General features: G+C 34.7%; 4 protein-coding genes across 8 annotated transcripts in view; 2 read left to right on the top strand and 2 right to left on the bottom strand.

Moving 5' to 3' along the window:
• LOC111625141 overlaps positions 1 to 11,687 on the top strand; it is a 48,902-nt gene extending 37,215 nt beyond the window's left edge. For 3 of the 4 annotated variants that reach the window (XM_023368185.1, XM_023368184.1, XM_023368186.1), the window contains 2 exons: positions 1,544 to 1,630; positions 11,010 to 11,687. In XM_023368185.1, coding sequence (XP_023223953.1) covers positions 1,544 to 1,622 — 79 coding nt within the window. In that variant the 3' untranslated portion in view covers positions 1,623 to 1,630; positions 11,010 to 11,687. The remainder of the gene's footprint in view (positions 1 to 1,543; positions 1,631 to 11,009) is intronic. The other variant, XR_002756689.1, reaches the window with a different exon arrangement.
• LOC111625150 (spermatogenesis-associated protein 5-like) lies at positions 2,410 to 3,985 on the bottom strand. The gene is made up of 2 exons (XM_023368196.1): positions 3,192 to 3,985; positions 2,410 to 3,154 (listed from the first exon to the last, which is right to left on the bottom strand). The coding sequence occupies exons 1-2, from the start codon at positions 3,660 to 3,662 to the stop codon at positions 2,834 to 2,836; spliced, it is 792 nt and encodes a 263-aa protein (XP_023223964.1). The 5' UTR covers positions 3,663 to 3,985; the 3' UTR covers positions 2,410 to 2,833.
• A 117-nt stretch (positions 11,688 to 11,804) lies between the features above and the next one.
• On the bottom strand, positions 11,805 to 22,386 carry LOC111625140 (SPARC-like). Of its 2 annotated transcripts, none has more exons than XM_023368182.1 (8): positions 22,251 to 22,386; positions 13,327 to 13,430; positions 13,052 to 13,220; positions 12,860 to 12,975; positions 12,630 to 12,768; positions 12,348 to 12,558; positions 12,119 to 12,267; positions 11,805 to 12,039 (listed from the first exon to the last, which is right to left on the bottom strand). In XM_023368182.1, the coding sequence occupies exons 2-8, from the start codon at positions 13,387 to 13,389 to the stop codon at positions 11,993 to 11,995; spliced, it is 894 nt and encodes a 297-aa protein (XP_023223950.1). In that variant the 5' UTR covers positions 13,390 to 13,430; positions 22,251 to 22,386; the 3' UTR covers positions 11,805 to 11,992. The 2 variants fall into 2 exon arrangements, with proteins under 2 accessions (XP_023223950.1, XP_023223949.1); XM_023368181.1 differs by lacking the exon at positions 22,251 to 22,386 and adding an exon at positions 14,925 to 15,117.
• Positions 15,737 to 18,677, top strand: LOC111625149 (PDZ and LIM domain protein 7-like). The gene is made up of 4 exons (XM_023368195.1): positions 15,737 to 15,835; positions 18,146 to 18,297; positions 18,500 to 18,552; positions 18,613 to 18,677. The coding sequence occupies exons 1-4, from the start codon at positions 15,737 to 15,739 to the stop codon at positions 18,675 to 18,677; spliced, it is 369 nt and encodes a 122-aa protein (XP_023223963.1).
• Positions 22,387 to 22,768: the final 382 nt, after the last annotated feature.

The following is a 22,768-nucleotide window of genomic DNA, read 5'->3' as shown; positions in this document are numbered from 1 at the left end:
ACATTGAATTCAATGATATCATGTTTGTGTTCCTGGAAGACATGAGAGTTCTCTGAATTCCAGATGCAGAAATTATGTCAGTTAACTTTACCCAATACATGTCAAGTGGCTTCATCACTGCAAACCAATTTATCTCTGATGTGGTTGTCCTCTTCTGTGATGGACAACATGGTGACAGTAAATGCTATTTACTTCAGCTTTTCATCTGGCAGGAGCTCCTGAACAAACTTCAGTTTGTATGCATGCAGCTTCAGCCTCTTATGCATCCTGAGATGGATCATAGATCTTGGAATCTGTAGTTCCAGACTTGGATGATGGACAGATTTTTGAAGACTGCTGAAATGTCTGAATGCTGTGGACCTTTTTAATTGAAGTTTTTGGTCTATTTCATCTGTTTAGTGATGTACTGTTCCTGTTTACATTTAGAAAATGTATTAAAAAATTCCAAAAAAGTTAATACATTAAAAATGTCTTTACACCTTGTCCTTTCTACATACCTCAGGAAATAAGTCTCACAGTAGTAGCAACCTTTCTTTAGATGCTTTTTATCAGCTTTAATATGTAAAACTTTAAACTGTAAAATATTAAATGGTTTCTGTTGTCTGGAATTGCTGCTGTTGTCATTTTGGTGGTTGTTTTCTTGAACGTTTTTCATTAAATTTATGCCTAAAATACCTCATTACACTCATTGGACTCATGGTTTTCCATAACCAAAGCATGCACATTACATTTTCTGCTTGTTTTATTTTTTTTCACAATGAATGCTGGGAATGCCAATATTGCCATTCTGAAAAAAAAAAAAAAAACTGAGTTGCTCTATAAGCTGTAGCAATTTGTTTCTTTTTATCTCTACTGGTTTTTATGAACATTTATAATGTGATGAATAATTCTTGGACACCTTTGCATTTTAAAAAAATGTAAATTAAATTAATTAATGACACTTTCTTTATATCTACTCCATCAATGTTAAATTCAAACCATCACTATAAAAATTTATGGAGTCAACCTGTTTATTTCTAAATTAAATGTTTTTTGAGACTGTGATTTGTTTTGTCATCATATCAAACTTAAACACTCATAAACAACAACAAATTCAAATGCAGAACAACCTAAAAAGTTTTTTCAATGACATGTATTCAGACACTAATGTTTTAATTTGTTACATGTTATCAAAATAATTTTAGTTTATTTTGCAACAAAAGTCTCAACACATGTTTAATCAGAAATAAATAGATCAACTCTTTAAAATTCTATAGTGATTTGTTTGAAGTTAACATAATGAATAATTGAAAAAAATATTGTTTAAAATGTAGACTTTACAGAAAATTCAATTTATCAGAAGTTCTTCAGAATATTTGTAGAAGTAATCCGTATTTGAACAAAATATTTTGAATGACTTTAAAATAACAAAATAAAAAATCAGAATAGTTTATAAATATTTTTAAAAATTTTAAATCAACTATTTTTTACTTATTTTTTTATCATTAAATAAATATAAAATTTTAATTTTCTAAAAAAAGTAATCGAAATGATAACTTTTCAGTGTTCAAGTAACTGAAGACAGTAAAGAACAAGTAATAAATACAGATTTTATAGAAAATGGTAATAGCATAGAAAGATGATCTTACAGGTAAGACAATAATTTAAAAGATTATATATATGTATATATATATATAAATATATATATGATTCATCAGTTAATTCTATTAGGATTACACTATAAATATTTTATAAATATTTGTAATGTAACCCTAATTTACAAGTACAGTGGAACCTCACTTAACGAGCATAATTCATTCTAGAATCTTACTGGTAATGTGAAACACTTGTTAAGTGAAGCAATTTTTTCCATATAAATTAATGTAAAATACAATGTGTTCCATGCTGAAAAAATTCTCAAATATTTTATGTATAATGTTTATTTAAAGAAAATTATACAATATACATTGTTAAGGAGCATGAATCATCATCATTTCTTCTGGCATGGAATGAACCAACCTGAAATGCAAATTTGATTTGCAGAAAATAAATAAATAAAAAATCACATATATAATGTCTGATAAACACTCCAAATGATATGCCAAATTCTTGGGCTATGTAAAGGCTTTAATTAAATATTAAAAATGAAATAATTTGACTAGAGGTAGTCACTTATGCTGCCATCTCATATTAAATTTAATGATTATAAATAATTTTTAATTTAGGCATTTCTGGAATTGATCATTAAATTTAATGAGATGGTAGCATAACTGCCTACCTTTAGTCAAATTAATAATTTCTAATATTTAATTATAGCCTTTACATAGCCCAAGAATTTGGCATATTGTTTGGCATGTTTATTATATAACGGGCTGCGATTATTGATGTTTATATGTAATATGTGTGAACACAAGTTTGGAAAAATGTGTGATCACAAGCGACACTAAGATGCTAGCAGAATGAGTACTAAACACAGACTGATGGAGCGTGCGCACAATCCGGGACATCCCTTCTTGTCACTCGTTAAACGAGTCATTTTTTACAAATTTGTTTTGCTCGTTATGTGACTTACTCATTATGTGAAGTGCTCATTAAGCGAGGTTTCACTGTACAGATACTCCTCACTTTACGACCTATCTGCTTAACGACCACTCACACTTACAACCAATTGAGTTTTGGCCTGCAATTCGGAAAATCCCCTTTCTCAGCTTGAGTGTCAATCAGTGGCGATTGGTAACATGCTCACTGACTTGTTATGGACTGTTAGTCAGTTTGATGTAACTTAAACAATTGCAGGCCTTGCCAATGCACTTAATTTAGATGTTGAAGTGAAAGACACTGCTGAATCAGTGGATTATGCCAATGGAGAGCTAACAAATGAAGATTTAATAGAGTAGAAGCGATGCAGTATTTGGAAGAGGAAGACGATGAAAGAACTGAAGAAGTAAATAAAGAAATTCACGGTACATGGGTTAGCTGGTGTGTTCTCCAAAATTAATGCAGCTATGTTGGAACTTGAGGCTATGGATCTATTTTTTTGAAATATTTCAGGATGCTTCACTGGCCATTCTATTGCTTCTTTCAATTTTTGTTTTACTTCATGCATACCACCAATATCTTGCCAATAAACCTTTGAAATCTGAATTCCCATTCCCTTCAAAGCACTTGGTTTCATCTTTTATTGTCGAATTAAAATGACTTAACGACATAACCAGATCATTTGATTGCTTTTTCTTTACCATAAAAGAAACATTTCTACACAAGTAATTTAAATCTGCTCCAGTGTATCGATGAAGTTTTTCAGCAATTTCATTCATATTTTCTTCTGTTAAGGAATGTTTCTTATCTTCTAATAATTTTTTAAGTATCTCAAACCTTTCTTTATTAGGATAACCAGTCTCTATTTTTTTATCCAATCTTTTTGGTCTTCTTAATGACTCATCTATTAAATTGGGTTTGCTTGTTGCACCAATAACAAAAACGTCTGCTGTGTCATCATAAGATAAACTATCCATTAATGTCGACAATGTTGCAAGTACTCTCCTTTCGATTTGTTGAGAAGAATCTTGATATTTTGGGCAAAGAACATCAAATTCATCAATAAATATAATACTTGGTGCTCTTCTTTTAGCTTCAGAAAAGATCTCTCTGTTTGGCTTCACTGCTAGATATCTCATCACCATTAATTAAAATAAAATGAACTTGATATTCATTAGGAATTGCATTTCCTATCATTGTTTTGCCTGTTGCAGATGGACCATGAAGAAAAATTCCTTCTGGCAACCGCACACCTTTTAATCTGAAATATCTTGAGCATATTATCAGATATATCAGTTCTTTCGGCAGACTAATCTGATGGTCTAAACCAACAATTTTATCAAATGTTATTTTTATATTTTTATATATTATATTTTTATGTCTCATTCACAAATTTGACATTTGTCTTCATTGTTATCATATAAAACTGAATTTCATCTTCAGTTTTCTTTAAATAATCATCTCTTGATACAGGTATATCTTTAACAGTAAATAAATTTGATACTTTTATTTGTGTTCAAAAGTATAGAACATAATGATGTTTTGCTTCCAGAAACTTCTGAATTAAAATCTGTTTCTGTCCTGTTATGACATTCTTCACTTCTAGAAATTTCTGATTTATTACTTACATCAGGTCCATCAACTGATTGTTGGCACCTGTGGCAACACAGGAGAGACTTGAGACAGTTGAGAAGTGGAGAGCAGCACTTGATGGCATGCACAATGAGCTGAAAAAGCTTGTCGCACGCACTGACAGCCAGTGTCATAAGGCCACCTATGCTGTTATCTAAAACCTTTTTAGTAAGGTTGCCGCTATATTAAATGCCCAGGAGGTCAAGATTGCCTCCCTCCGGGCAGAGAACAAGACCTTGAGAGAGAGGTTGTGGGTGGATGTCAATTACCCAAAACACTTTCAGAGGCAGGAAAAAACAGCAAGGCAGCCAAAGCAGGTGGTGCATCCTATGCCACTGTTCCTGCCCAAGTTGCCCTGAAGCATATCCAGAGGGGCCACGGGCTGCTGCCGACCTAAAAGGGTTCTATCCACAGAGAACACACTCTTGGTTTACCCTAAAGATAATGAATAGTGATCGTACACGAGAACTACTAAAGATGAACATTAACCCAACCAAGTTAGGTATTGGGATAAAGAATGTTTGCAGAATTAGAAACAATGGCATCCTGTTAGAGGTTGCAAAGCACCAGGATGTTGTGAAACTTCAGAAGGAAATGTTGGAGGGCCCACCGGCGTTGCGAGAGGCGGTTAGTTGCAGACTGCCCCAAAAGCGCCAGCTAAAGGGTAATTTTGTTCCATGTCAGTACGGACATCGAGGAAGAGTCCCTCGTGGAGATCATCATTGGTCAAAATAGTGTTGATGTGGAGCTTGGGCAATTCCAACTTTGTTTCCCTCTAAAGGGAAAGGGAGGCCTCGTTAATTGGGTGCTTGAGACCTCCACAAAGGTCTACCACAAGTTCCTCAAGAGAGGAAAACTACACATTGGGTGGACTTGAGACCAGTAGGTATATACTGCGGTTACCCAGTGCTACAGGTGATAATTTCAACCATGTAGCGAAGAGCTGTTCGGTGGCAGCTCAAGCCTGTAGCAAGTGTGCCGAGGGCCACTCCTACAAGGAGTGTAAGGCCACTATGTCCAAGTGCATTAAACGCACAAGGGCAAATCAAGTTTGGCCTACAGTTGGGTACCAGTCATTCAGCAATGAATGCCAGCTGTTTGTGCTATGTGTGGGAACTCAAAAAAGTTCAGGCTAGGACTGATTAGTCAGTAAACAGGGATAACACTCTTGCATTCAATTCTGCATCTTCTTACGCACAGTAGACAGATGACAGGTGTGGCTGCAAAGTAATGCAGTTTAACACCGTGAAGTGCCGTGCTGTGCCACAACCACCCAACTAAGGGTGGAAGTGGCCCAGTGAGATATTGACATCATCCTGCTCCAAGAACCATACCTAGTATAAGGAAAGGTCAATGGCCTATCACTATAATGGAGCGTATTTGCCCGAGAAAGTGACAAATGTCGGACCGCAGTTGTCTTTACATGGAGGAATGTCGATGCGTATGCCATCCACGTCTTGCAACTCGTGGTGGCCGTAGAAATATGGTCGTCCACCCCCAAGTTGCAAGTCTCCAGTTATTGCCTGCTGTCATTAAAACTGGGAGGCCTGAGTGAACTCAAAGGTTGTCTTGCTTCATGCTTGGGTTGTTTTGGCTGGTGATTTTAATGCCAAACACTTGCTGTGGGACTCCCCAATAGACGACCTAGATGGGAACGCGATGAAGGATGCGGCGGAGAGTTGGGGGATGCACTTCCTGAACAATTTGTTTGAGATTGCTACCTACTCCTCTCCATTGGGCAAGAGCTGGATTGACCTTGCAGTGGGAAGTTATCGATGCAGAAAGCTGTAGTGACCATCACTTTATTGCCTTTGAGGTGATGTGTAGCCCGCGGACTGGCCGAGGAATTGCTACAGACTGACTGCCGGAAACTGAAGTCGATTTACCAAATGCCTTGTAGAAAAGACGGCCGACATAGTCACGCAAGTCTGTAAGGTTGAGAATGTTGAGGAAGCCATGGCTAACCACACTGAAGTGGTCAGAGAAGCAGGAGACTGCATGCTCACACAATGGCAGCCCAGCAACCACTGGTCAGTTCCTTGGTGAACCCAAGAACTGAGTGTCCTGAGGAAGCGCACAAGGGTGCTCCAGTGACACTTTCAATGGTGCAGAGATGATGACCTTTGGGCAACCAGGAAACTGAAGTTCTAGAGGGCCAATGCCGAGTACAAGTACAAATTGAACAATGCTAAAAAGACCTCATGGCTCAGTTTCTGTCAGAAAATTAGTGATGAGAGCCCGTTTTGTCTGCCCTACAAGCTAGTGGTGGACAAGTTAAAGCATAATATGGTCTTGGGGTCTATCAAAAGACCCGATGGAACACTAACCTCCACACAGGAGTCGATTGAGGTGATACTCCACTCTCACTTTCTGTGTGATGAGCAGTCCAATGAAACCAAAGAACAGAGGCAGCTTTAAAGTGACATGGAGTTGCCTGTTCTTGAGGTTGAGATGCCCATGCCGGTGAATGACTCTGAGGTAGCCCATGCCATTGGCAACCTTAGAAAAGGGAAAGCATCTGGCATTGATGGGATCATGGCCAAAATGGTACAAGTTCTGCAACAGGAATGTCCTGACCTGCTCTGTGTTTTGTATTAGAAGTGTCTATTCCTGTGTCACTTCCCAGTGCAGTGGAAGCGGGTGTGTCTTGTGTTCGTTTATAAGAGTAGGCACCCGAAGAACGAACCTAAGTCCTACAGACTGAACAGCCTATTGCCGGTACTGGGGAAAGTTCTAGATCAGGGCTGACCAATTCATTTTGGAGGTGGGCTATAGTTTCAATTACATGTCAGCTGGCAGGCCAGCTAATGAATCATACTTGCTTACACTCATGATTCTTCTATAAATGGATAGGTATTTGAATCAAACAAAGCTTTAAGTTGCACATGTTTTAATAATATCTAATAAAAAATACATCAATGTGACCTATGAAGGGGCTTATTAGCTAATAATTTTTCAATATTTGGTGATGACAATTTAATTTTAATACACAAAAGTCAACTCAAAACTAATAGAACAAGTGTAATAAATGCATAGGTTAGGTATTAACAGTGGTGTGGTGGTGACTCAAGAACCGCCACACCACTGTTAATACCTAACCTGCAGCAGGGCCTCCACACGTCGCTCGTTTTGATGGCCGTCGTGGGTGCTTTCGACAATGTTTGGTGGCCATCCATAATGGGTGAACTGTGGAAGGCGAACCTGCTGACTACCCTTGTATCACTTTCCAGGAGTTTTCTGAGTTGACCACACAGTAGTTTGACATGCCAAGCAAAAGGTATGAGAGGATACTGGAAAGGGGCTGCTCACAAGGGTCCTATATATGGCCTCTATTGTGGAACGTTCTAGCAGACATGGTGCTGCAACTAGTACTCCCGGACGACGTCCTGCTGCAGGCTTATGCAGACGATCTGTTGCTAGTAGTTGCAGACTACAGTCGACACGAAATGGAGGTTTGCGGCAGCAAAGCAATAGAACGGCTCGTTCGCTGGGGAGAACTGCATAAGCTTTCCTTCAGCCCTGAGAAATCAGAGGCCCTGATGGTGACCAAGACTGGAGTGTTGGCATGCCAACCAATATACCGGATCCAGGGTAACACCATCCAAAGGGTGAATGAGTTAAAGTACCTCTGTGTTATCATCGACCAGACACTGCCCCATCTGAGGAGTCTCCGAGAGAGGACAAACCTCACGATAGCGGCACTATTGAGACTGGCCAGACAAGATTATGGTCTTAATGGAGAAGCGCTTCATGCCATCTACAAGATGAGCGTGGAGCATGTTATCTACTATGTCTGCACTGTATGGTGGAAAGATTTCACCAAAGTCAAGCAAAGCAGGATGCTGCTCACGATCCAGAGACCCGCTGCCTACAGATCATGAGAGCGTACAGAGCTGTGTTGATGGAGGTGGCCCTGGTCTTCTCGGCTGCTTCTGCTGCCTCTGTCAACATTGGAAGGTATAGAGCCATGCATTGTAATCAGATGTACCCAGCCAGACTTAGATGTCAGATAGACTTACTAAAGGTCCATGCAGCACATAGGATAGGACTTGACTGGAATGTTGGTGAACCGACAGGAAGTGGTATTGAAATATACACTGATGGCTCTAAAGACGGTATCTTAGTAGGTGCTGCGTACTGCGTCTTCTCTGACGGAGTGCAAGTGTACTGGCAGGCAGTCAGACTGAACGAGGAAGCGTCTGTGTTCCAGGCGGAACTGATGGCCCTGGAGGGGGCGTTCCAGTGGATCCTACTACATCTACTACTACCAAGGGGCTGACGAAGTTGACTGGTCAAAGCTGCCTGAACAAGTACTTCGAACGCAAGCAGCTAGTAAAGGAAACTTAAAGAAACTAAAGGAATTGATGGAAAAAGTCATAAATCTTCTTGATCTATAAACTTAGTGGATGCATTGAGATGGGTCCCCCTTCTTGTAGGGAGGGGACCTTGCTGTCTGATAATAGTTATTACATATGAGCAAAACAAGGGAACAGAAAGCTTATGAAGTGCAGAACAGGCTACACAAACAAATAAAAGTTATGCCAAGTTAGAGAGTTGGATGTAGAGAGCAGATGGGAGTCCGAAAGAAGTCCTGAACAGTCCAACCATAGTTCAAGTATATCCTTTGGTGTCAGGCCTTGACCTATAGATTAAGGCATAGTCTCTTTAATCCTGTGGTGCCATTAGGCGGGGCAGCAGCAGAGTTTGCTTTATGAGGTAGATAGACAGTGCAAAAAGCAAACGAATATATGACAAACTAGACAAGACAAATGGACTGACAGAGACAAACGAGCAAGACCCCAAATTTTTTTTTTCAAACATTAACTTACTAACTAACCTACCATACCTTAGGACAAACCTAACCAGATGACTAAAGCTAACAAACCCTAATATAATTTAACCTAACCTATCATAACCTAACTGGAAACCAAGCTAAGAGTCCCTAATCTAAGTTACAAGTTAGACTGAAAAAAGAAAATAAGAATTAAAATACAAAGTTAAAAGGCAGCTCTATACTGACAGTTGAAACAAAGCAAGGGAAAGCTAATTGCCATCTGCCACCAATTATTATAAGATAGGCAGTTATACTGTAATTTNTTCTTTGTGTAAATTTTGAGTTAGAGTCAATTTTAAATATACATTCTAAGTGTATATCCTGCAGAAAATTTCTAGAATGAAAACTGCCACAAAATTCACATCACTATATACTCTCTGCTTTGAGAGCTGTTATGACACTTATTGCTATGCAGTTTAGAAGGTACCATCTGATTAAAACTTTCTGTTTTACTTTCATTGTTATTGTATTCATTGTTATCAAGTTATTGTAGATATATATATATATATCTACAATAACTTGATAACAATGAATACAATAACAATGAAAGTAAAACAGAAAGTTTTAATCAGATGGTACCTTCTAAACTGCATAGCAATAAGTGTCATAACAGCTCTCAAAGCAGAGAGTATATAGTGATGTGAATTTTGTGGCAGTTTTCATTCTAGAAATTTTCTGCAGGATATACACTTAGAATGTATATTTAAAATTGACTCTAACTCAAAATTTACACAAAGAAATATATTTTTGTTTCAACATAATGTCCCTTTGACTTCTTTATTAGGATTGTGAATTTGACAGAGAAATGAACAATCTGAATCTAAGTTTGATAAACTTATAGCTCAAGAATTGATGAAACATCCTCTCTGCATCTTTTTTCCAAAATGTTTCACATTTCATGCAGAAGCTATAGTGACATTTCAATCATAATCTGGGTTTGCATTAGTATATGAACTGCTACAAGTAGATACGAATTACCAGTTTGTTTCCTTTTGCCAACTGTTTGACCAGTTTGCCGGGAGTTGAAAACGTCTCGACTTTTGCCACTTTGTTTTGTAAGATCAATTGACTTTTTTCTTAAATTGATAATTGTAAACAAAACCTTTTTGGCCAATTATGTTCTAATTCAATCTGTGTCATGTAGCATGATATGAACATTTTGCTTTGATTATCATTTGTTTCATTCATTCATTCATATAATAGCGTGATTATAGTTTTAGATAAAAAGAAGTTCTAAAAAAATCTTTACACAGACAATACATATTCTTTTTGTTTGATAAAAAAAATTAATCAATTAAAGATGTTTTAAATTTAGAAATTAGGAAAATTTCTTTGTGAAGTTTGAATTTTTTGTAAAATATGACAAAAATATTTCTACTGAATTTCATTTAATGAATTTTAAATATAAAATAATCTTGAATTAGTTAACTGCTTTCAGGAATCAAACACTGAATTATTGGCTAAGAAATTTTGAATTCCTCTATGTCTGTTTCAGATTAGCTATATTAGTAATAGTGAAAGCAGTGAAATGAGTTGTTTTGTAATGTGATATCTATTACTGTAAATAATCCAAGGATGGAAAGGTATTTGGCTTTGATTAATAATATGGAGCTTTGAGATGTTTGTGTATTTAGCTAAAAATTTCTTTTTGAAGTTTTATTTAATAGTAAAAAACTCCCAATTGTTTATAACTTGTGTCATTTTTATATTTTTGAGTGTAGTCACTCCAAAATAATACAGTTTTCAAATTATTATTTATTTAATAGTAAGTTAATAGTGATGATGCTGATTCACTCATTAATGCAGTTTAATTTTGATGCAAGAATGACTTAACAGGAGTCTCTTGACCACCTATCTATGATTTATAGCATTTTTAATTTCAGTGACATTAATAATTATTAAGTAAATTAAACCAACAATCATGTTCTGTTACTGTGTATAATATATTTGTATGCAGTTTTAAGAATAATTTATAAATATTATTTAATTCTAATTACAAATTAAAATTTATTAATTTATTTTTCAGTTCACGACCCCTTTTACTCTCTACTCGTCTACAAAAACTATCTGTAGATATTGAGACTGTTGCAACAGTACGACCAAGAAATTTGATTGGCCGACCAAGCTTTTCTGTGAATTTTTTTGTTTTTGGATTTTTATAGTGATAAACGTTTTCGGAATAACAAATTAAACATCTTTATGACAGAATGCTGCTGTTTTCGATGTGGTCGTCGCGATCCAGGCGAACCGAATCAACAAAGTCTTTCAGTAATCAGGGTAATGGGCCTTAACCCAAAGGAAATGCAACCGATATGTGGTAATGTAATCTTCCAGCAAAATCAAACAAAGAAATATTTACTACATTTTTCAAATGTAAAACAAAAAAAAATTAAAAATTTGATGCCTAACAATTGTATCATAAAAACCAAAATATGTAAATTGACGGAAAAAACATTTTAATTAAGATTAATTAACCAATATGGTTGACGATATCGTTTAGTTTTGTATTTTAACTTCACTGTTAAATGGAATAATTGCCTTCTTTGTTGATTGTAGTGATCCTATGTAGTCCTTTAAATCAGTTATTACAAAATCATTTTAATAGTAAAACTTCTATGTCAAAATTACAATATCTATATATACATTCATATAGGTAAATATAATGATTTTGTTGTGTATGTGTGTTTCTCTGTAATTTAATTTAATGGATGATTATGAAATATTCATTTTATTAAATACAGATAACATTAAATAACAATTGGCAGTGATAATTATATTAAGTAAATATATATAATATATATATCAAAAATTCTTTTTGTCCATGAATAGTGAGTAATAAGACAATAACCATATACATAATTTTAGCTGCCAGTTACATTGTTTTAGGATGAAGATTGATTGATTTTTTGATTTTTTACATCTAGACGTTATACCGATATTTCCAGAGATATGCAAGCTAAGCTTTCTGTGGCTCTGATTAGCACCATTTTTCCAGTTTGCTTTTGAACCTTATCCATGCTTCTTTCTTATCATGGAACACTTATCTTCAATTTCATCTGAAATTTAATTAATTTGTTTTATACAGCAATCCTTTAAATATTTACAAAAAGAAAAAAAAACAATAAAAGTAAATACCACTGTCAAGTCCCAGACATTTTCCCCATTCCAGGAGAGTGATTCTGTGGTCATTATTAGCATCGCAGTCATCCAAGAATGGAGCTATACAGTGCTCCATAGACATTAGGGTTGCCTTGATCGGGAACAGTTCGTGGCGACTTACAACTCTAGAAAAATGTTGAAACACTTTAGAACCTTGTTTAAAAATTGCACTTCTGGTTGAAATGAACTGGATAAAAATCCATACCTGTCATGTGGATGGACATCCAAGTCGCAGAATTTCCAAATTACAGCATTCACCCATTTGCGAGACGACGCTCTTTCTGCTTCATTCTCCAGTTGAATGTAGGGTTCTTTTAGTTCTGCTCTGCGAGCCAAATCTTGCATAACATTAAATAGCCACTCTCTCATTCTACGAGGGAAATCTTCAAGCTCTTCTTTTCTGCAAGGAGTAATTTCTGCATTTGGATATTAATAAGTTGTCAAAAATACTTATAAAAATTTGCTTTCTTTCTTTATATTAATTTACCTTTACATCCTCCATAGTAATTAATATGAACGTGTTTATATTTTCTGTGACGGCAGAGTGCGTCATTTTCCATGCAGAGGCAACGCATTCTGTGCAAATGACAGTCGCTGTCCCACGTTTCATTATGATTACTGCACACCTTGAAAAATTAAATTGCATCATTCAGTATATTTAAGCTATCATTTTTTAACATAAATATTAATATTGATTAAGCAAAATTTTCTTTGTACTCTTCTTCTCTCGTCCAATTCTCTCGGACAGGCCTTCACACACACGCATTCCGGTTTTCCATCGGCATCTACTTCGCACTGCTTTCCGGCTCCACAGTGGTGACGACGGCAAGGATCTAGAATTAGAAATGTGAACTGTAATAACTTTTTTAGTTTATTTCAGGGATAAGATTTATCAAAATTGGAAAAAACCTTCATCATATCCCCCATTGAGTATAATATCATCTAATTTCTCAAACTGTTTCAGTTTCTTCTTTTTCCTCTCTTCTTCGGCATCATCCTCTGCAATTAAATCCAGCACATCCTTTTCTATTTCGGTTTTTCGAAAATGTTTCTTTTCGTGATGATTTTTATGGTGATGCTGAATTAATTGGGAAAGTATAATCAATTTTTTAAAAATTAAAAAGATTAAGGCTTTTTAGATTATGCATAATTCTTTCTATAATTTACTAAACAACTGAACTCACCTTCTTTGCAACAGATAATGCTATTACTAGACAAACTAGTAAAAAGATAAACAGCAGTCTCATTCTTCTGTTAATATCAATGGTTTACCCGTCTAACTGGAATGCTACAGAATTTAAAAAAGTAGGAGTCATCAATTAAGGATGATGATGCAAAAGTGCATTAATGTAACTAGGGAGAGGTCCACTAGGATTAGGCCCCTTTACCTTTATAAATAAATAAATTAAGAAAATATGTTTAGGAAAGGGATGTGACAATGTGCTTATACACTCCTATACCCAATATTTAAGAGTTCGTGTATAGGAGTGTATTCACTTCATCCACAACACTAGAGGCTGTATCTGTAGTGGACAGTGTTTTCACTTTCTACATAGGACACCCTTCTAACATATGTTCTAGTTGCGCCATAGCCAAAAATCCAGAAAACATCAAATAATTTTATCATCGCAAAACATCATAAAAGATAAGTTAGGTTTTAAGAGCGAGGTGAAAGGACAGTGGGAAATTACGTCATCAATCGGAAAGGCAAGACTCCTGTATACAATGACATAATACACGAACTATTACACCTGGAATTTTCTACAGAATAAGAATTTGCCATTTAAAAGTGATAACGTACCTGTACTTGTTTTAAAGAGTAGGTGGAATAATTCACCTACGTAAGTAACTCTTCCCGACTCGCTTATCAAAGTCCACGATAGTGGCAATATATTTTATTACTGCCCAACGCATTATTATCTATTAAATTCTCTAGCGATCTCAAAAAAGCGCTCGACCGAAAAATTAGTCTATTCACCCCTTATTTTTCTTGCAATTTATCGGTAAAAATGAGTAAAATAATTTTCCAATTTAGGAATTAATTTGCTAAAGCGGAAACGAAAATGGCGGAAGTGCAGACTTGAAAAAAAAATCTTTTAAATCGTGCTAATTTCTTCGATCTACTCGACTTTATTCGCGTCAACGACCTTTAAAACCTTCGCAAAAGAAGAAGAAAAAGAAAAAAAATTATCGGATTGCTTAAGGGAAAATATTCAAACTGGAAGCGCAATATCCAGTCAACTAAGAGTAAAAAAAAAAAATTGGACGTCGCGCGTTTAACAAAATTTTAAAATTATCGATTTTTTTGCAAGCGAGAAGAGAAAATCGATGATTTTTCACACAGTTGCGCGCCCAACTATTGTATTCAATCTGAAGCGATTGTTAAATGAAGTGTAGAGTTTTCTTTCGCGTGTACTCTTCCACAAAGTCTAGACAAGTGAACACAATCGGGGGTGATAATATAACGCATTCTTCACTTGTCCTTAAAGTCATTTAGCGATTTAAGACTTATTCTCACCACTTTGATATTCGTACTCGGTGTGTATCGAATGAGAACGGCATATAGGAGCCAAAACGAAGAGAAAATTTAACAGGTAGCAAACCACACCCTTTCGACTTCTAACCTACATCGTTTCCGTCCAGGTGTGACCAAAAATGGCCACCGACGCGTCCGAAAATCTCGTTTCGTCCTTCGTCCTCCGTTCTCGTGACTCGACTGATTGTCCGTTTTCTAATTATCATAATCGATCGAAACTTAATCGATGATAGAAAACACACTCACCTGTGCGACGTAAAGAGTTTGGGAAATGTCTGCTCCTTCTGTTCTCTCTGCCCGAGCGCCTTAGCCCGATTGGCCTGTTCGTCTGACGTCATGTGACAGTTCGTTCAACCAGTTTGCAAATTCAAGTTTGGTTAATTTTTTCTTTTTGAAATTTTAATATTTAAAACGGTCAGAAAAAATTGTTATAACTCATCGTCGTAATTTTCAACGGCGAGTGTGTGTTTTATAAATGTAATCTTCACCTTTTGTACGTGTTTTTGTTTCTAGTAAGAAGCTAAAAATGAAATCAATTTAATACGTTTTCATTTCACTAGATGGCGACACAGTATTTGCCGCCGTGTTGAATTTATCATCCAAAAAAATTTCACCGCGTAATCTACAAATAAAACTTAATTTGTAAAAAAATAAAAAAATAGAAATTCTCTTATTAAATTTTCTATTTTAAATTGATTTTCGAACACTTTAAAGCTCGTTTTCTCGAAATCATCTCCCACGATAATCGGAGGGGAGAGAATTCCTAGCCGAACTAATTACCCTTTCCGGGGATTGTATCCTGATGACGCCCTAACGACCCGTCAGATGGCGACACCGTAGCAGGGTTAACGTTCACATCGGATGCGAAGATTTCGAGCTCGGTCCGTCAGCTGGAGACCGTACGAAAAAAAACCCGACTCCCACTACCAACGAGAATCGTCGTGCAACACGCATGAGCGACGGTTCGTAACGTCGCGCAACAGGGTGGGGACCATCGTGTGCACGTGCCTTACCCGGGATAGCCGAGTTTGTCGCGCTCTCTACCAAAAACTAAAAACATGACCGGAGATTATGTAGTGACATTAGTCGGTGGATCTCCTTGGGGCTTTCGCATCAGAGGTGGATCCGAAACCTCTCGACCCATTCACGTGTCCAGGGTAAGTGTGTCGTGCCTCGTACTTGCAACCATTAAAAAAAGTGTCAGTGTCATTTTATTCGCTGGCACTTCGCTTGACCAAAATTCGCTGGACGATTTTAGGATAGAAACTATCGGCAGTTTAACTTTAGTCTTTTTCCTACGTGGTCTAATTAACGCCAGAACTAACGTTTGACGTCATTCGTTTACCGTAAACGCGCGCGATATCTAATCTCGACATATTTGCCTCTTCCATCTATCATTTCCTATTTTGGTATTAAGATATACATTAACATATTTCGGAAACCAACATCTCCGGTTTCGGAAGATCGGCGCGAGTAAAGGAATATCGCGACGACGATGTTAAACGATATTGCTAAGAAAGGAACTTAGGTATTTCTTAAGAGGAGACAAACTTCCGAGATTGTTGCGTAACAGTCCAACAGAGTTGCTATTGTGAGGCTCTAGCTACGTACGCGCGATTATCAGATGGCTGTTGTTTGTTGTTATTACGAGTACGAAGCCAGAGAACGTTCGACCTCGTTTAAAAACTAACCTCAAAGGTCGCGACGCGTAGATAACTCTAACCGTTTCTTCACCATTTCCTGGTAGAATTACGCCGCATAACTGTCAGGATTAACCTCGACCGCCCACTAGCGGATATTTGCGCGCCTCGATCGAATGCCGTTTATTAAATTTTCTGATGGGCGAAGTGTAATGGAGGCGCTAAAAAAAGAACGGATTGTGTTTCCCTTTAGTAAGGTTCCCTTAAGAGATTTCGGTATTTGCGTCCAAACTTTTTTTTTCCAAGCAATTCCGAAAACAAACGTAGAACTTGATTTTTTTTATTTGCCATCGTTCGACGTCGGGAAAGTTGTACAAGGTCGCACTTTCGTAAACTGACCAAGGCCAAGGACATACGAATTATCGATGCATACAATTAGAAAAAACTTTCTTGCATGCCCTTCGATTTTTTATTTTATTTTATTCTCTGACATCTTGTGCACGAGACGCACTTTTAGAACGTAATTCGAAAATTACGGCAAAGGACCGAAAAAAAACTGGAATAACTAAATTCTTTCACGAAACACTCTTTTGTATTACTGCAAATAATTAAAAAAATAATAATAATAACCTCACGTAAAGATATCTTATAATTATCTTCTTTTACACAGATTTTTATTATTAGTCACGACGGCGCACGAACTTAAAATTTCAAAAATAAACACGTGGTTAAATTACTTAATGCTCAACATCCTGCCGAATTTATTATCAGGCTTCGAACCTCCGAATTAACGAAAATGGGTCGACGACACTACACGCCTACATCGTAAAATTATCGTAATTCTTTCTGACTCTTAGTTGGAATGATGGCGATCAGATGGCGACACTATTTGAAGAGCGTTACGTCAGCGTTCTCGGAAACCCGATTTAGTAAATGAACGAGGGTTAAGCGGGGAAAGAGTTTTAGATGTTTCTTTAAATTTATATAATGTGTATGCCGGAACGGGTTAAGTAAATTTTTCTTTTTTTGTGTTTTGTTAAACGTTACCCCCTGGCTGTAGCCTTAAAACGCACCCCATCCGATACCTTATAAGGGTAACCTTCGCGACAGGTCTGTATCGGTAGTTTGAAATGATGCATAATAGTACCGTAACACTTTGTACAGTTATTAAGGGTAAAAAATTGCATTTATTCCAAGTATTTCGGCAGTGTTTTCGCGTTACTTTGATGACAAAATATATTTCCCCGGCGGCATTCGTGATGGCGTCGCTTTTTTTCAAACTTCCAATTTTTATATTAAAAGGAAAGAAAAAAAAATCTCGGAAATTTTGGTCGCGAGAAGGTTGAACGATCGTGGTTCCACCCAACAATGGTATTCGAGGCTCCACCTTACAGAACGTTACTGATAAGAGACCAAGCGTGATTATAGGATCTGCCGATATTTGATTTTAATAGGATAACAGAATGCTGGATGGCTTCAACGCTCCGATCCACTTATCCATTAAGGATATTTGATATTTAAATCATATTCGTATTGTGTAATGCCGAAATGCGCGAATAAAAATATCCAATTTTCTTCAAAAAAATAATAATTTAATTCATCGAAGATTCAGTGAATCAAAGCAAAGAGTAAATGGAAGCCAACGGTGCCGAAGGATCAAGATTTCTCGTTAAGGTCAATTTCCTTCTCGGAATTAATGCGGAGATGACTCGAAAAATTTATTTGAACTGTTAAATATTTATTTATATAAAAATCCAGTTTTGAAGCAACGTCAAAGGTAATTTTTACTGTATATATTTATCTTATTTTTTATTTTTTTTTTGGTAGATTAATGGAGGTGGCAAAGCGGGGAAGTACGGAATTCGTGAGGGAGATATTATCGAAGCCGTAAACGGACGCTGCCTGTCTGGATTGTCGCAAATCGAAGTCCAACAACTCATCAGGAATTCCGGTGACAATTTGACTCTTCGACTTCGCAGGTGCGAGCTTTATACGGACCAAAGTCGATAATTTCCTAAAACTAAGATAATTGTAGTTCATTTCTATATATAATTTAAATACGGGTACTTTAAAAATATCCGGTTCCGTTTATACCGAATTTCGTAACAACTTAAATAACTTTTCTTGAGGCACAACCGACCTGTTACGAGATGTTTGATCATGTGATTTACTTCGTTTCAGGGACAACGAGTTACTTTCTAGACCACTCCAAACTGTCGATAGTCGTCTAACGGGTAAGTTTATATTTAAAACCTTTTTATGATACATTTTAAAGTTAACCAATGATATTTAAGGCGAGTTAATGGGATATGTTACTAAAGACATTCCTCTTGAGAATCCTTTAGTCTTTTATCGTTGAGTGAGCTGAAATTCCTACATAATATCACCTCTTTCTAGAATTATTACTAAACGTCGAGTAAAAACTAGCGTTACTACCCCGATCCATTCTATTCTTAAGAAACGTTTTTTAATTTCCTCCTGCACAATTTCATAACAAGCACTTACACGTAGATTTAATATTTTCACAATATACAATGACGTTCGCATAATTTTTAATAGCTTTTTTAGGATTAAAATGTGCACGAATATGAAAGAAAAATTCAAATATTGTTAACATATTTAATTAATAATCAAAATACGAGTATGCGTAACAGCAAATGGCGAAAAAACATTCGATTTTATCTGATTTTAAGACGTATTTAATAAATTTTACTAGCCATTTACGTGTTTAAAACGAACACAGTATAAATAATTAGATTACTGAACTGTTTGGGCGAAAGTCGAACGAGTTGTAACACTAACTCTAACCTAATTTACGTAACAATGACGCAATCCTGCTATTTTAGTCAACCTAACAACTTACAACAGATATAAGTCGAAGCCGCATTGATTCTATGAGACGAAACTTAATTTTGATTTGTTAAATAGGAATTCACAAAAGTTACCCTATTCTTATTGGATAATGAGATTCTAAATTTAGTCAATTCGAATTCGAATTGACTAATTTAAATTTTTAATCGCGGGTGATGAGTATTCAAATTAGTCCAAATTACAATCAATTCTAATTGATATAAAATTAATTTAACTCTGTTTTAATATCTCAGTATGAGCGTGAGTTTAATCATAATTAATCCATTCAAATTAAAGTTTTCTATTTTTCTTCCTTAAGAGCTAAAGGACTAGAATAAACTTTTTAAAAATAAAATTTAGGACAACATCGGATAAAAATCATAGATTATTTATTATTGAGAGACTGTATATTATATGCAATCTTCGAGTTACTGTAATGCCATCGTTAAATGACACGAAGGTGAGACCTAGAACCAGGGGAAAAAATATCTTATGATTCCAAATGATTATAGGTTTATATTTCATTTGTAAATGCTGATTAATGTTCATACGTGAGCAAAATTTCGATTTCTTTACCTAAGAAACGTTCAAAATTAAGTCTACCTTCTATGTTTAATGTCGATTTAAAGTTGTTATCTTAAACTGTTAATTCCAAAATTAAAAAAAAAAAAATTAGGTCTGTAAGTGTATAATAACCATACAATTTATGCTGACATAATTAAAACTTTAAAATATAATTTCGTAATTTTTCTTGGTTTTATAAGCTTATGAGGCAACTTTATTATATAACTCGTTAAGAAATATTAAAGTTGTTAAATTTTATAGTTCTGGTTATATAAAACAATAAAAAAAAATCTATTTTTCTACAATTTTCCTCCTCAAAAATATGTTTGATTTTAAATAAAATCTTTTCATTACTGAAAAAGTTTTTTAGAAGGGGTTAAACAATTCTAAGAAGTAAGCGGTGTTTCACAAAAGTCAAAGTTCAAAGGTCAAGCAAGGTGTATCTTGTCAAATGACTCTTATCCAGTTTAGAATGAAGTATTGGTTGTGGTGTTTCTTAGGAACCTCTTGAACGCCCCACTGTGAAAGGCAGACATGCAGAGATCAAAGGTTGCAGGATGGGCAAATACAAAATATTTTGTTTGTTAGATGGAATCTTTTTCCTTTCCTATTTATTTATTCACAAGATCGAACTTAATTGAAAAAATATATATACATACCAAAATAAATTATTTAAATATATAATCTTTTAATTTTTATTTTTCTCCAAAATTCAGATCAGTCATCCCCAGTTAAAGAAAAATCAGAAACTATGTCTGTACAGATGTATATCAATAACAATAAAGAAAATAAAAGTGGTAAGTAACTTATATTTAAAATTTTGTTTTTTTAGTCTGTTTTAAAAGAGCTAATTATTTATCACAATCTTAGATAATTAAACTCATTTTATTTATTTATGAATAGAATTAACCTATAAATCTAAATCAGATTATCATTGTTAATGTTTGAAAAAACTTCAAAATAAATGATTCATTCCTTCTTAGAAATCATAATTCTCATTTATTTAATGCATGCTGAGTTCATTAATAGTAATTAAATTTATCATTAAATAAGATCTCTCTACATGTGGTAGTATAATTTTTTTTAAAAACTTATATGCAATTAATTACACATTTGATGCTAATAATAAGTTTATTTTTAACTCATTCATCATCATTTCTGGATTTGTCAATAAAAAAAGCACTTGGAAATTTTATTATTCAAACTATATTTAAGTTTAATTTATGATATGCTTTATTGCCTATTAGCCATAAATGATGTATCAAAACATAAACTAAGAGATTTTATAAATAATAAAATAGGAAAATTCATTAAAATAACAATACAATATATTCTAATTATCTGGCATTTTATTTATGATGTAATATAGTTTATATGCTCCAACATTATATATATTCTTTTTGTTTTCATTGAAATCCATTTAAGAAAATAATAAAACGAATCGGTAATAAAGTTACACAATCTGTAGGCTAAAAAAATATTTAATCATCACATTAATGCTTCTCAACCTAATTTAATTAGCTTAGCAGAGAACTGAGGACCACACTGTCCAGGAATGTAATTTCTGTGGATCATGATCCACAAAAATTTGTATAATGAGATGAGGAATATTTATAATTCAGAAATTATATTTCCAAAAGATTACAAAATTAAAATTTTTAGCTTGTTTAAACATATTTACGTAGTTAGAAGATACAATTTTTATTACATATACAAAATTAACTTTGGGAGTTATAAAATTAAACGTCAATGATATTCAATTTAGTATATATCTCATAGAATAAATGCAGTTAGTTTGCAAATACAGTAATGTGATTTACTCTTTTACTATTTATAGATATTAAAAAAGCGAATAAAATATAAAAAATGCAGGCGTTACTGTTAAATAAAAGTTTGAATATTGATATCAAGCACATTTTTCTAATTCAGATATCGCTGTTTACGATAGGTTTAAACTTTTTTTCTGATTTGAATAGTACAAGAAATAGTTACACACATCTTCAATTGTTCCAGTTTGTTTTCAAACCCCTGAACTAATTGACAAAAATGCATTTCTCCGGCTTTGATACTATCATACTTTTCCAGCTTCATTTCTCAGATATAAAAAAATTTTACATAAAAATGTCTTTGTAGAAATTAATGTAAACTATAATTATATACCTTAGAAATGTGATCTGCTTGTATGTAATGCCTTTTTCCTCGTATGGACGCGGGGAAAAATCCGTGTAGTTTCTATTTCCCTTAAATCCCGAGCCAGTATGGAGAAAAATCCCTAACTTCCTCTCTCGGCGGGCCTACTTACATATAGACCGCATCTCTAAGGTTATATAATTACGGTTTACATTAACTTCTACGCCGATTAGAAGTTCATAACTAAGATTGATAATTTTCTTCACATCAACAAGGAAGTGAATCTTAAATAAACATTTAAAAATACATTTTTACGCCAATTAACATCTGAAAAAACTGAATATCCGTAACAAAACAAACATCCTTAATCATTAAACTATGTCCTTACCTCTTTTTTTTTTCAAACTTATCCGACCAATTTTGAGAATTTTAAGGAGAAATCATCCAGATGTCTTTCTAGCATTAAAATAACTCCATAAAATAACTTCAATGACACCAATCTCCTTTTTTTCATTTACAAAACGCGGAAGAATTCCTTTAATCGTCTTAATCGGCTTTAACTTGACGACGTCACTTTTCGTGGTCGACATTAATATTTTTTGATTATATATATATTAAAAAATATAGTCTGTTCGAGTAATATTAAAATTGCTACATTTCTACTTTATATTAATACTCTCGCCAGCATTTATTGAATTAAAAAGATTGCGATATCAGCATTCAGGACGCTGTTACAGTTCTAAAACGGTAGTTTGATTAATTTTTCCGCACGCGGTTTACATTCACTGATTTATTTTTATATTATTAAGCTTAAATTTTTACGTTATAGAAAGCTTAAATGCGTTAAAATGATATTGTAGTTTGAAAATTTTAGTATTAGATTAATATGTCCTTCTTTTAGGATAA

The sequence above is a fragment of the Centruroides sculpturatus genome, unplaced genomic scaffold (assembly GCF_000671375.1).
Source record: "Centruroides sculpturatus isolate CEXI.00-Female unplaced genomic scaffold, Cexi_2.0 scaffold384, whole genome shotgun sequence".
NCBI classification, from domain to species: Eukaryota; Metazoa; Arthropoda; class Arachnida; order Scorpiones; family Buthidae; genus Centruroides; species Centruroides sculpturatus.
The sequence above is the reverse complement of the archived record's forward strand: the minus strand, read 5'-3'. Positions and strand labels throughout refer to the sequence as shown.